Genomic DNA, 12,050 nt, shown 5'->3' with positions numbered 1-12,050 from the left:
ACACGACAGCTTCTTTATTCATTCCTCTGTTGATGGACATTTAGGTTGCTTCCATGACCTGTTTATTGAACAATAAAATATTTTAAGTCATACTTTGGGAGAGGGTGGGATGATTTGGGAGAATGGCATTGAAACATGTATACTATCATGTAAGAAACGAATCGCCAGTCTATGTTTGATGCAGGATACGGGATGCTTGGGGCTGGTGCACGGGGATGATCCAGAGAGATGATATGGGGTGGGAGGTGGGAGGGGGGTTCATGTTTGGGAACTCATGTACACCCGTGGCAGATTCATGTCAATGTATGGCAAAACCAATACAGTATTGTAAAGTAAAATAAAGCAAAAAGAAAAAAGAAAAAAAAAACCACAGATGTAAAAACAACATGAGTGTGTGTGTGAAGTTGCTCAGTTGTGTCTGACTCTTTGCAACCCCGTGGACTGTAGCCCACCAGGCTCCTCTGTCCATGGGATTCTCCAGGCAAGAATACAACATGGATGAATGTGAAAAAGAGCCAGTTGCAAAACCTGGAGAATATTTACATAGCTATTGACTTAAAAAAAAACCCACCTCAACTGAGTATGAATCTAAACAAGACACAGAGAATGGATTATTGTATTTGAAGATAATGCTAAAAATGAACCCAGAACTCAGCATACCAAGACAAAGATGATGGTTTGGGGGCTTCCTTGGTGGCTCAGCTGGTAAAGAATCTGCCTGCAATGCGGGAGAGTTGGGTTCGATCCCTGAGTTGGGAAGATCCCCTGAAGAAGGATCCACTCCAGTATTCTGGCCTGGAGAATTCCATGGACTGTATAGTGCATGGAGTCACAGAGTCAGACACGACTGAGCGACTTTCATGCTCACACACTTTAAAAACATGAAAGGATGTGGATCTCCAAAGGGAGATACTATAACCTTCCATACAGGTGCTTCTTCTCAGTCATAAATTTGAAAAGCTCACCTTCGATGTTTTCGCCTAGGTGGAACATATTGAAAAAGACAAAGGCAAGGGAGGAGCTCATTAGTACTCCACAGGGGGCCTCCCTCGGCATGGGCTGTGATCCAGGGATCAATACTCTAAGGCTACGGTTCTTCAACAAACCAGACACGTTTCTGCCATATTACTGTCTTTTGTGTTCTTGGCTCATCTCCCTTGAAGAGTTAAATACTTTCTAGGTAGTTTACACTGAGAATAACAACTCAGCGTACTTTCTCTTTGAGGGTGGAAATGGAAGTGAAGTCGATTGATCACAGAAACGAGAGGGAGCAGGCCATTACAGTTTAACCAGTGTGTAAAGAAGGCTCTTGTGTAACCAGCTATTTGGACCCTTCTCTTCGGAGAGTTTGGTTTTATAGCGAATTGCTGTGGGGATGAAGCTTTATAGCTTGGGAGTCCTTGTCGCCGCCGTCCTGTTCTGTGGGGAGCATGCCTTCGCCTTTCAGAGGTAATCCGCTGGACTGCTAGGTGGTGGTGGGTTTCTTCCCCCATCTGCTTGACCCTCCTGGAATCTAGTCAGCGCACTGGGCTAGGGAGCAAAACATTCAAGTCTGAAGGTCACCTCTTCCTGAAACTTTCCCTATGTTGCTCTTCCAAATTGTAGATTTCAGCACAATAAGGCTCTCACTAGATCTAGGGTCTTTTTTTCTTTTCTGGCTCTGGTTTGATTCCTGAGAAAACTCTGAATGATACGTATATTCAGCAGCTATGAAAATTAAAGAAATCGAGTCTTCTGATTTTTTTAAGTATTTAATTATTTATACCTTAACACTTCACATAATTTATATTTTTCTTATCTTCACATATATGATGTGTTGACTGCGGATGATTTATTTATTTTCATACATGGAACATGAGACGGGGAAGAGGGTAAAGTTATCACACTGGAGGTCTGGGTTGTGCATGGGTGTTCAGCGTGGAACAGGAAAGGAAGAACAGGTGTGGTATAAGAACACACGTGTGAACATATCTAGTTCTTATTTTGCTTGGCAGAGTGATTCCCTTAGGACTTTCTACTATAAACCACTCGCAAGAACTCTAGCATATATAAACATGATGTAAGTACTTCTGAGGCTATACACACTATTGTTATTAACTAGTCAGTTTTTAAGCTTTTCAAAATTGATATTATTTTCTTTGGAATTATCTTTTTAAAATTTTCATTTATTTAATTGGTAGACAATTGCTTTACAATTTTGTGTTGTTCCTGCTAGCCAACAGGAATCAATCATAATTAAATATGTGTATATGTGTGTGTATGTATATATATATGTGTGTGTGTATGTGTATATGTATATTTATCTCCCTGCCCTCCTCAGCCTCCCCCACTCCATGCAACACACCCCTCTAGGTCATCACAGAATGCCAGGCTGGGCTCCCTGTGTTATTTAGCAACTTCCCACTATCTATTTTACACATAATAGTGTATATATGTTTTGTTTTGTTTTGTTTTTTTGATCATATGCAAGGTTTATTTTTAGTAGTAAAATACAAATAATTGAATGGTAAATTCATTTGATGAGCTTGTCAAGGAATTCTTACTCACATAATAGTGTACATATGTTAACGATACTTTCTCAGTTCATCTGACCCTCCCCTTCCCCTGCTGTGTCCGTTAAGCCTGTTCTTTGCTAGGTTCATCAGCACCATTTTCTAGATTCCATGTGCATGTGTTAATATACAATACTTGTTGCTTTCTTTCTGATTTACTTCACTCTGTATAAGAGGTTCTAGGTTCATCTGCCTCACTACAACTGACTCAAACCTGTCCCTGTCTATGACTGAGTAATATTCCATTGTTTAATTGTGCCACGACTCTTTATCCATTCATCAGCTGATGGACATCTAGGTTGCTTCTGTGTCTTGGCTAGTGTAACTATTGCTGCAATAAACATTGGAGTATATGTGTCTTTTAGAATTGTGGTTTTCTCAGGGTATATGCAGGGCACAACTGAACCGACGAAGCATGAACGTGCGGTAGATCGATTCCTAGATTTTTAAGAAATCTCCATACTGTTTTCCATAATGGCTGTATCAGTTTACATTCCTACCAACAATGCAAGAGGCTCCCCTTTTATTCACATCCTCTCCAGCGTTTATTGTTTGTAGATTTTTTTGATGATGGCCATTCTGATTGGTGTGAGGTGATACTTCATTATAGTTTTGATTTGCATTTCTCTATTAATGAGCAATGTTGAGCATCTTTTCATGTGTTTATTGGCTATTTGTATGCCTTCTTTGGAGAAATGTCTGTTTAGGTCTTCTGCCCTTTTTTTTTGATGGGGTTTATTTTTCTGATCACCAAGTGTCAAGTAACAAGTTCCACCACCAAAGGATTGTTAAGAAATTGACACAGAAGTCGAATTGCTAGGGTAATTGGTTCCCTATGTCTCTATGTAGTGTCAAGAAATGAGATGGCTATGATTTCTAAGGTTCTTGCTAGTTTGAATATTGAATTTCTTGGATAAAGGATATAGTTTATGCAAGTAATTGGATATTACTTGGGTAAAGGAGAGGGATAGAACTGCTATCAACACATCCAACCTGGATGCGGTAGGCAATGGCAGTATCATTCCCAGAGAGGGAAAAGGGAGGCAGTGCATGAGGATTTAGCTTCTGTGTTGTCCCAGGCACCAAGATAGGCCCTTAGGAATGTTATCCTGTTAAACCCCCACAATCCTCCACTCCAGGGATCGTTTTCCCTGACATTTTACAGAGGAGGAAAATAAGCCTCCTGGGAGAATAACATTGGCCCCATATCAAACAATAAATGTAGAGCTTGGATTCAATCCCACTTTTTCATCATTTCAACTCTTTTTACTGCATAGCACTGCCTCTAAAAATTATAAAAATTAGGAAGAGAGCCAGTTTGAAGGGAGGTCAGATTTAGTCACAGTGAGATGGCACAGACAGTTGATTTGCAAGGTAGCCTGGGAGAGGGGCTAGGGCTGGGGGTCTCTGGCGGCAGGTATGATGGTGACCTTAGGGCTTCTCAGGTGGCTCAGACAGTAAAGAATCTGAAATGAAGGAGACCTGGGTTCAATCCCTGGGTCAGGAAGATCCTCTGGAGAAGGGAATGGCAACCCACTCCAGTATTCCTGCCTGGAGAATCACGTGGACAGAGGAGCCTGGTGGACTGTAGTCCATGGGGAAAGAATGGACGTGACTGAGCAACTAACACTTTCACTTCACTTCACACTTTTAGCCCAGCCCAGCCCAGCCTAGCACAAGCATCGTCACCGCTGGCTGTGGCAGAGTTTGGTGGGCTCACCTACAGACCACCATCTGCATCCTATAGTGAACTAAACTCCTTGGTAAGACAGCCACTAGCAAGATATACCAAGGCTTGACCATGTTTTTACAAAATGAGTAAGTTTATAATAGTTCAGTAGGACTAAATATTAAAGAAATACACTGAAAGAAAGTAGTAAATGAATGAGGAAAATTCCCTCATACATGGCTGTTCTTTCTTTCTTTTTTGCTTTGGTTTGGCCAGAAAACTTGTTCAGGTTTTCCCATAGATGTTATGAAAAAATCCAAACAAAGATTATGGCCAACCGTATACTTTAACGTCTGATTGATTGTTGGTCAGTCCCTAAGTTGTATCTAACTCTGTAACCCCATGGACTGCAGCAAGCCAGTCTTCCCTGTCCTTCACCATCTCCCAGAGTTTGCTTAAACTCATGTCCATTGAGTCAGAGATGCCATCCATCCATTTCATCCTCTGTCGTCCCCTTCTCCTGCCTTCGATCTTTCCTAGCATCAGGGTCTTTTCCAATGAGTCGACTCTGCACACCAGGTGGCCAAAGTATTGGAGCTTCAGCATCAGTCCTTCCAGTGAATATTCAGGATTGATTTCCTTTAGGATTGACTGGTTTTATCTTCTTGCTGTCCAAGGGACTCTCAAGACTGTGATTGATACTTATGCTTAAAAATAGGGAAGAGACTATGACTATTATCTCAATCAAATTATATTATATTGACAACACTTAATATTTTGTGCCTACCCTGCAGGGCCCCAAGTATTGGGGGAGGGAGGGACTGCAGCTTTGCAGGCAGATGCATATCTGATTCTTGGGTCCCTTTCCTCCACTAGAAATAAAATCACAAATCTAGCTTCTGAGTAAAAATAATTTTTTAACCAAATGTTTCTGAGCATCAGTCTTCCAGGAATTGTCTATTACTGAGGCTAAAAGAAAAATCTAATTTTATTCAGGGTGATAGACTTGGATGAATTATTTCTGGGGGTGAAATATATAACCCCTCCTAAAAAGAGCTAGGGGTCTGGCTTTTTCCTAAACCCGCTCTTTGTTATCGTTTTCTTGGCATGATCATTTTCCTAATAATGCTTAGTGTTCAGGCAATCTCTCAGTGGCTGATTTGTAGGTGCATTTTGATAAATCTCATCAGTGAAATGCTCTGGAACGGAAACAAAAAAAGTTTTAAAGGCATAAATACCATATGCCAAAGAGAAAGGCAGCCAAAAAAAAAAAAAAAAAAGGTCTCCATATTCACTTGCTTTTAAAGGCCAAACACTATAAAGGGTAAAAATAAAATACTAGCAAGAATCTTGTAAACAGTCGTTAATTGCATTGTGTTCTGATTACCTAAGTGCAGGCAGTCAGCTGAGGCTATTTATTTGGAAAGAGGAAATGAAAAGAAGTAGGAAGAAAAGAAGGAAAACGAATAGGAGAGTAAAGAAGGGTTGAGGATAGAGGGCTTTTGAATTATTAATAGACCAGAGGAAGTGTTCCTTCTGTTGACTTCATATACTATCTGCCACCTGGAGACCAGCTTGTTCTCTTTCACTTAGCTCCCACTGATATATTATTTTCATCTTAGAGAACAGGGCACTAGTAGCTTTAAAATGCTGTAATGCAGAAAACAAAATTGCAGCCTTGGGCTATGTTCTGTTGTTCAGAGGCATCTCACCAGCTTTTTAAATTACAAAACAATCAGAGCTATGGCAAGAGTGAACCATCCCTGTAAACCATACACAGGACAGACCTTGAGGAGCATAATCATATTCTTAGAGGGGACTCAGCAGTTCAGTTCAGTTCAATTCAGTCACTCCATTGTGCCCGGCTCTTTGCAACCCCATGGACTGCAGCACACCAGCCTTCCCTGTCCATCACCAACTCCCAGAGCTTGCTCAAACTCATGTCCATCGAGTCAGTGATGCCATCCAACCATCTCATCCTCTGTCATCCCCTTCTCCTCCTGCCTTCAATCTTTCCCAGCATCAGGGTCTTTTCCAAGGAGTCAGTTCTTTGCATCAGGTGGCCAAAGTATTGGAGATTCAGCTTCAGCATCAGCCCTTCCAATGAATATTCAGGACTGATTTCCTTTAGGATGGACTGGTTGGATCTCCTTGCAGTCCAAGGGACTCTCAAGAGTCTTCTCCAACATCACGGTTCAAAAGCATCAGTTCTTCGGCACTCAGCTTTCCTTGTAGTCCAACTCTCACATCCATACATGACCACTGGAAAAACCATAGCTTTGACTAGATGGAGCTTAGTCGGCAAAGTAATGTCTCAGCTTTGTAATATGCTATCTAGGTTGATCATAGCTTTTCTTCCAGGGAGCAAGAGTCTTTTAATTTCATGGCTGCAGTCACACTCTGCAGTGATTTTGGAGCCCCCCTCAAATAAAATCTGTTACCGTTTCCTTGTTTCCCCATCTATTTGCCATGAAGTGATGGGACCGGATGCCATGATCTTAGTTTTCTGAATGTTGAGCTTTAAGCCAACTTTTTCACTCTCCTCTCTCATTTTCATCAAGAGGCTCTTTAGTTCTTCTTCACTTTCTGCCTTAAGGGTGGTATCATCTGCGTATCTGAGGTTATTGATATTTCTCCCAGCAATCTTGATTCCAGCTTGTGCTTCATCTAGCCCAGCATTTCGCATGATATGACAATATTCAGCCTTGAGGTACTTCTTTCCCAATTTGGAACCAGTCTGTTGTTCCATGAACAGTATGAAAAAGCAGGAAATGTTGCCTACGTATTAAAACTCAGGAGCTGGAAAGTTGAGTTTCAACCTCAGGACTGCTACTTGTCATGAGCAATTTGAGTCATCTTTGAACCTTGGTTTAAAGTGACCTGCTGTTTCACTGTGCTTGTATGTTTCACTCTGTTTTTGATGTAAGCCTTCCCCCACCACCAAATGATTATTGGTTAAATCCTGTAACTCTATCCCTTCAGAGATGTCATCAAAACATGTCTTTATTTTTCATCTCCCATTGCCCCAACATATTATACATGGCAGAATAACCTTTCCCTGCCCTTCCATGGAAAGTTAGAAAATTCTATGGCTTTTTAGCCCACTCTTAATTATTGACTGAGAGATTTTTGCAGAAATGCACACCTATGGTGATTTTTCTTTTGGCCAGCCAAAAATTAATTCTGTTCGCTTACTAACACTTTGCAGGTTATTACATTCAACAGTCATGCCTGACACAACTGTGGAGTCTAATTTTTGTGAAATATTGTCTTCAATCCACTCTTTCATAGAAGTAAAGGAGCATTCTTCAGCACTGTGAGCTTCATTTTCACTCTCTTTATCAGAATCATTCACTAAGGTTTTTTGTCTTTTTGTGGTCTAATATTCACATTGTCTGAATCAGAACTATATTCTGAAGAATTATCATCTTCATTAGTATACATGTTGCTGGGACACTCAGAGAAAGGATATGCATAAAATTCACCAAAAAATTCTTCTTCACTTCAGATTTCACGATGTGTCATTTTTGAAATTTTTTCACTTATAATATACACTGTGTGTGTTATTGGCTCAGTTGTGTATGGCTTTTTGCCACCCCATGGACTGAAGTGTGCCAGGCTCCTCTGCCCATGGGATTTTCCAGGCAAGAATACTGGAGTGGGCTCCCATTTCCTTCTCCGGGGGATCTTCCCGACCCGGGGATTGAACCCTCGTCTGCTGCACTGCAGGCAGATTCTTTACCATCTGAGCCGCCAGGGACCCAAGGTTGAAACAAAAACCTAACGTAGCAAAATGTGAATGAGAACAATAATCCCAAATTATGTAATGAACCCTTGATTAATTTTAAGCTCTAACAACGTCACATGGTGATGTTAATTGTATCACCCTCTACAGGATAAAGTTACCTATTTCTAGTTAGTTGTGACTCCATCTTCAATTCTAAGAATCTCGCTTTTACCTCCAGATTCTTGCCGCTGTAAGATCTCACCACCCCTTTAGGTGGCACTATTGGAGGGCATCTGAGCAATAACTGCATCCCATGAAGTGATTTTTCTTTGGATTTTATTTACCAACCTAGAGAGAAGGCATTGGCACCCTACTCCAATACTCTTGCCTGGAAGATCCCATGGCCGGCGGAGCCTGGTAGGCTGCAGTCCATGGGGTCGCTAAGAGTCGGACATGACTGAGCGACTTCCCTTTCACTTTTCACTTTCATGCATTGGAGAAGGAAATGGCAACCCACTCCAGTGTTCTTGCCTGGAGAATCCCAGGGACGGGGAAGCCTGGTGGGCTGCCGGCTATGGGGTTGCACAGACTCGGACATGACTGAAGTGACTTAGCAGCAGCAGACCCTTTTGGCTCAGCAGTAAAGAATCCACCTGCAGTGCATTTATGCAGGAGATGTGGGTTCGATCCCTGGGTCCGGAAGATCCACTGGAGGAGGGCATGGTGACCCACTCCAATAGTCTTACCTGGAGAATCTCACGGACAGAGCAGCCTGGAGGGCTATGGTCCATGGGGTCAGAAAGCGTAGGACATGATTGAAGCAACTGAGCACACATGCACAGACAACTGGAGGCCAGCCTTTGCAGGTTTAGCTTTTCTCAGGTTTAGCTTTCTCAGGCACCAGTCCTTCTGTCTGTAAACTTGAGGGCTGGCCCGTCATCCTCCCTACCATGCTGAGTTGAAGGAAGTAACACCCCCAAACTTCATCCCTTTGGGAGAGTGGGAATTGAGAGAGAATCACAGCAACTTGTTGCAAAGAATGTCAACTTAAAAATAAATGCACAATGTGAGAGTCTCAAGTTAAGTTTTTTAGGGGGCACAATGAAGACTGCAGCCCAGGAGACAGCACCTCAGAGAGCTCTGAGAAACTGCTCCAAAGAGGAGGTGGAGTTTAGTGTATCTGTGATTTTTGGTGAAGTGGAAATACATTCAATCAGGCACATATTTTTCCAGAAGATTTCTGCTGGTGTTGTGAAGTCTTTACTAGTCATGAGGAGCAGCTGTCGCCATGAAAGGTTTTGATGCTTTTTTAGATATGAGGAGATACAAGAACTGGGCTCTTAAATCTGGGCTGGAGAACATCTAACTATCTGAAGACCTGTCCTGACCATTTTCCCAGTTTGCCTCATTTCTGCTCTCCACCCTGAACTCCCTTCAGGGGGCTTGAAGGTCAGCAGCACCTGATTTCATGCTTATAGAAGTAGATGGCAAGTACCCTTGGCAAGTGCCAATGTGTAGTGGACAGAACTATTTTCACAAATCCTCCTCCTCTCTCCACTATGACCACTTTTCCCGGTCTCTAAGTAAGGGGGCACAGAGCCAGGGAATGGATTTTCAAAAATGGAAGGCTCGACATTAGGTGATCTCATTACTAAATGAGACAAAAGGCCCCCGTCTTGGAGCCTGGCTGAACAGGAAGCGGGGTCAGGAAGCTCTTTCCCTGCTCTGGTTCCTGTTGCCAATGATGAACCCGAGTTTGATGCAAGCAAGACAGGCCTTTATTCAATGGTCGGAGGATGGAGAAGAAGAACTCAAACTCCAAAGATACTTTCTCTCTGAAGGAGGGGAGTACGGGAATTTAAGGGTTAAGAGGCAGCCGAGTCATTAGGGCTCAAGGGAGTGGGCTGAGAATTCCCTGGGTGGAGAATTCCAGGGCCAGCCCATGTGCAATCTAATACTCCTTTGAACCCAGAAAAAATTGTGCCAGCAGAGTACAAAGACCCCCTTCCAGTGGAGATCTAAGCATGGAGATGAAGCAAAATTAACCTGAGGACACGTCCAGGTTTTATCTGCGTGGGCATGTTCTTGTGGTCAAGTCAGAGCTAGCTGGAAGTGGTTGACCCTTGTATGTCTCAAAATGCAGCTGCAAAGCACCTCTGCCAACGCCAGTACTTCTGAAACAAACTCAGACAGAAATCAAGGCCAGGACAGCCTTTGGCCTATTTTGCCCTCTATCTAGGATCTGGCCTGTTCAGTCCGGTTTTGTTGTGGGCCTTCCTAGCGTCCTGTTGATAAAACCCAGCTAGACTGTCTGGTTAAGACCAGTTTCTGCGCCTGGGGCCTGGGCTACATAGCGTCTGACTGACCCCATCTCGTGATTTGATTCTGCTTGCATTGCCCTTTGGTCAAACTGGAGATAGAAAGAGTCCAGCTCACCACGATTGGAACTTGGACGGATTCTTATATTAGTGGTATTACGGTAATTACATATTAATGGAATGGTGTTTCATATTAATGGTAAATTTATACCCCCATCATTGTACTCCTCCACATTTTTTTCTTTTTCCTTTTGTTGACTCATTTTAGTACTTTCTTGTCCCTTAACACATTTTAAAATGCCCAAGCATCTTATCTTCTAGTCAACACAAAATTTCCTTCATTTTTACGTGGAACTGCAATTCAACCTCTATTCGAATAATGAAGAGCTCGTTGTTTTGTAAGGCATTGTATTTCATTGTTAGGTTAACTTGTAAGGGGTTTCATTTTAAAATTTAGAAGTATATTCTAAAAGTATAATGATTTAATTATACAAATCCCCACATCCTGTTTTTAATTGAAGTGTAGTTGATTTTACAATATAGTCTTAATTTTGGATGTATAGCAAAGTGATTCAGTTATACATTACGTATTTTTCCGATTCCTTGTTTATAGGTTATGACAAGACGTTGGATACAGTTCTCTGTGCTATGCACTAAATGCTTGTTGTTTATCTGTTTTATATGCAGTAGTGTGTATCTGTTTGTTCCATACTCCTAATTTATCCCTCCTCCCACCCTTTCGCCTTTGGTAACCATTCGTTTGTTTTCCATCTGTGAGTCTGTTTCTGTTTTGCAAATAAATTCATTTGCATTATTTTTTAGATTCCACATATAAATGATATCACATTCCCTGTCTGACTTATTTCACTCAGTATGATAATCTCTGTCAGTCCATGTTGGTGTAAATGGCAATATTCCATTCTTTCTGTAACTGAGTAAGATTCCATTGTGTGTGTATGTTGTTTGTTGTTTAGTTGCTAAGTCGTGTTGGACTCTTTGAGACTGCATGGACTGTAGCCCGCCAGGCACCTCTGGCCATGGGATTTCCCAGGCAAGAATACTGGAGTGGGTTGCCATTTCTTCCTCCAGGGGATTTTCCCAACCCAGAGACTGAACCCACATCTCCTGTGTCTCCTGCATTGGCAGGCAGATTCTTTACTGCTGAGCCACCAGGGAGGGAAGCCTCTGTGTGTGTGTGTGTGTGTGTGTGTGTGTGTGTGTGTGTGTGTGTGTGTGTGTGTGTATCGCATATTCTTTATCCATTCATCTGGTGATGGACACTTAGGTTGCTTCCATATCTTAGCTTAGTGCTGCTATGAACATTGTAATACATATATCTCTTTTCAAATTAGACTTTTCATTTTTTCCAGTTATATGCATAGGAGTGGAAATCTTGACTCATATAATAATTCTATTTTCAGTTCGTAAAAGAACTTCCGTACTATTTTTCTTCGTGGCTGTACCAATCTACATTCCCACCGAGAGTGCAGGAGGGTCCCCTTTTCTCCATACCTTCTCCAGCATTTATTTATAGACTTTACCATGAGAGCAATTGGACAGGTGTGAGGTGATGACTCATTGCAGTTTTGATTTGCATTTTTTAAATAGTGAGCAATGCTGAGTGTTGAAGAAAAATTAATCTCTCTGATCTAAGAAAGAAACAAAAAATTTTATTGGAGCCACGTTGAGTATTATAACCTAGGAAGAGCATCTCAGAGAGCTTGGAGGACGGTTCACCTGTTAGAAGTCAGTTCAGTTCAGTTCAGTCGCTCAGTCGTGTCCGA

The 12,050-nt window shown here is 41.9% G+C and overlaps 1 protein-coding gene across 1 annotated transcript in view; it reads left to right on the top strand.

The window, feature by feature from the left end:
- The first annotated feature begins 1,375 nt into the window (after window positions 1-1,375).
- Window positions 1,376-12,050, top strand: part of CPB2 (carboxypeptidase B2) — a 59,980-nt gene continuing 49,305 nt past the window's right edge. The window contains exon 1 of the mRNA XM_052650296.1: window positions 1,376-1,449. Coding sequence (XP_052506256.1) covers window positions 1,376-1,449 — 74 coding nt within the window. The remainder of the gene's footprint in view (window positions 1,450-12,050) is intronic.

This window comes from Budorcas taxicolor, chromosome 12 (assembly GCF_023091745.1).
Source record: "Budorcas taxicolor isolate Tak-1 chromosome 12, Takin1.1, whole genome shotgun sequence".
Lineage (NCBI taxonomy): Eukaryota > Metazoa > Chordata > Mammalia > Artiodactyla > Bovidae > Budorcas > Budorcas taxicolor.
This window is presented reverse-complemented; position numbering and strand designations above follow the sequence as displayed.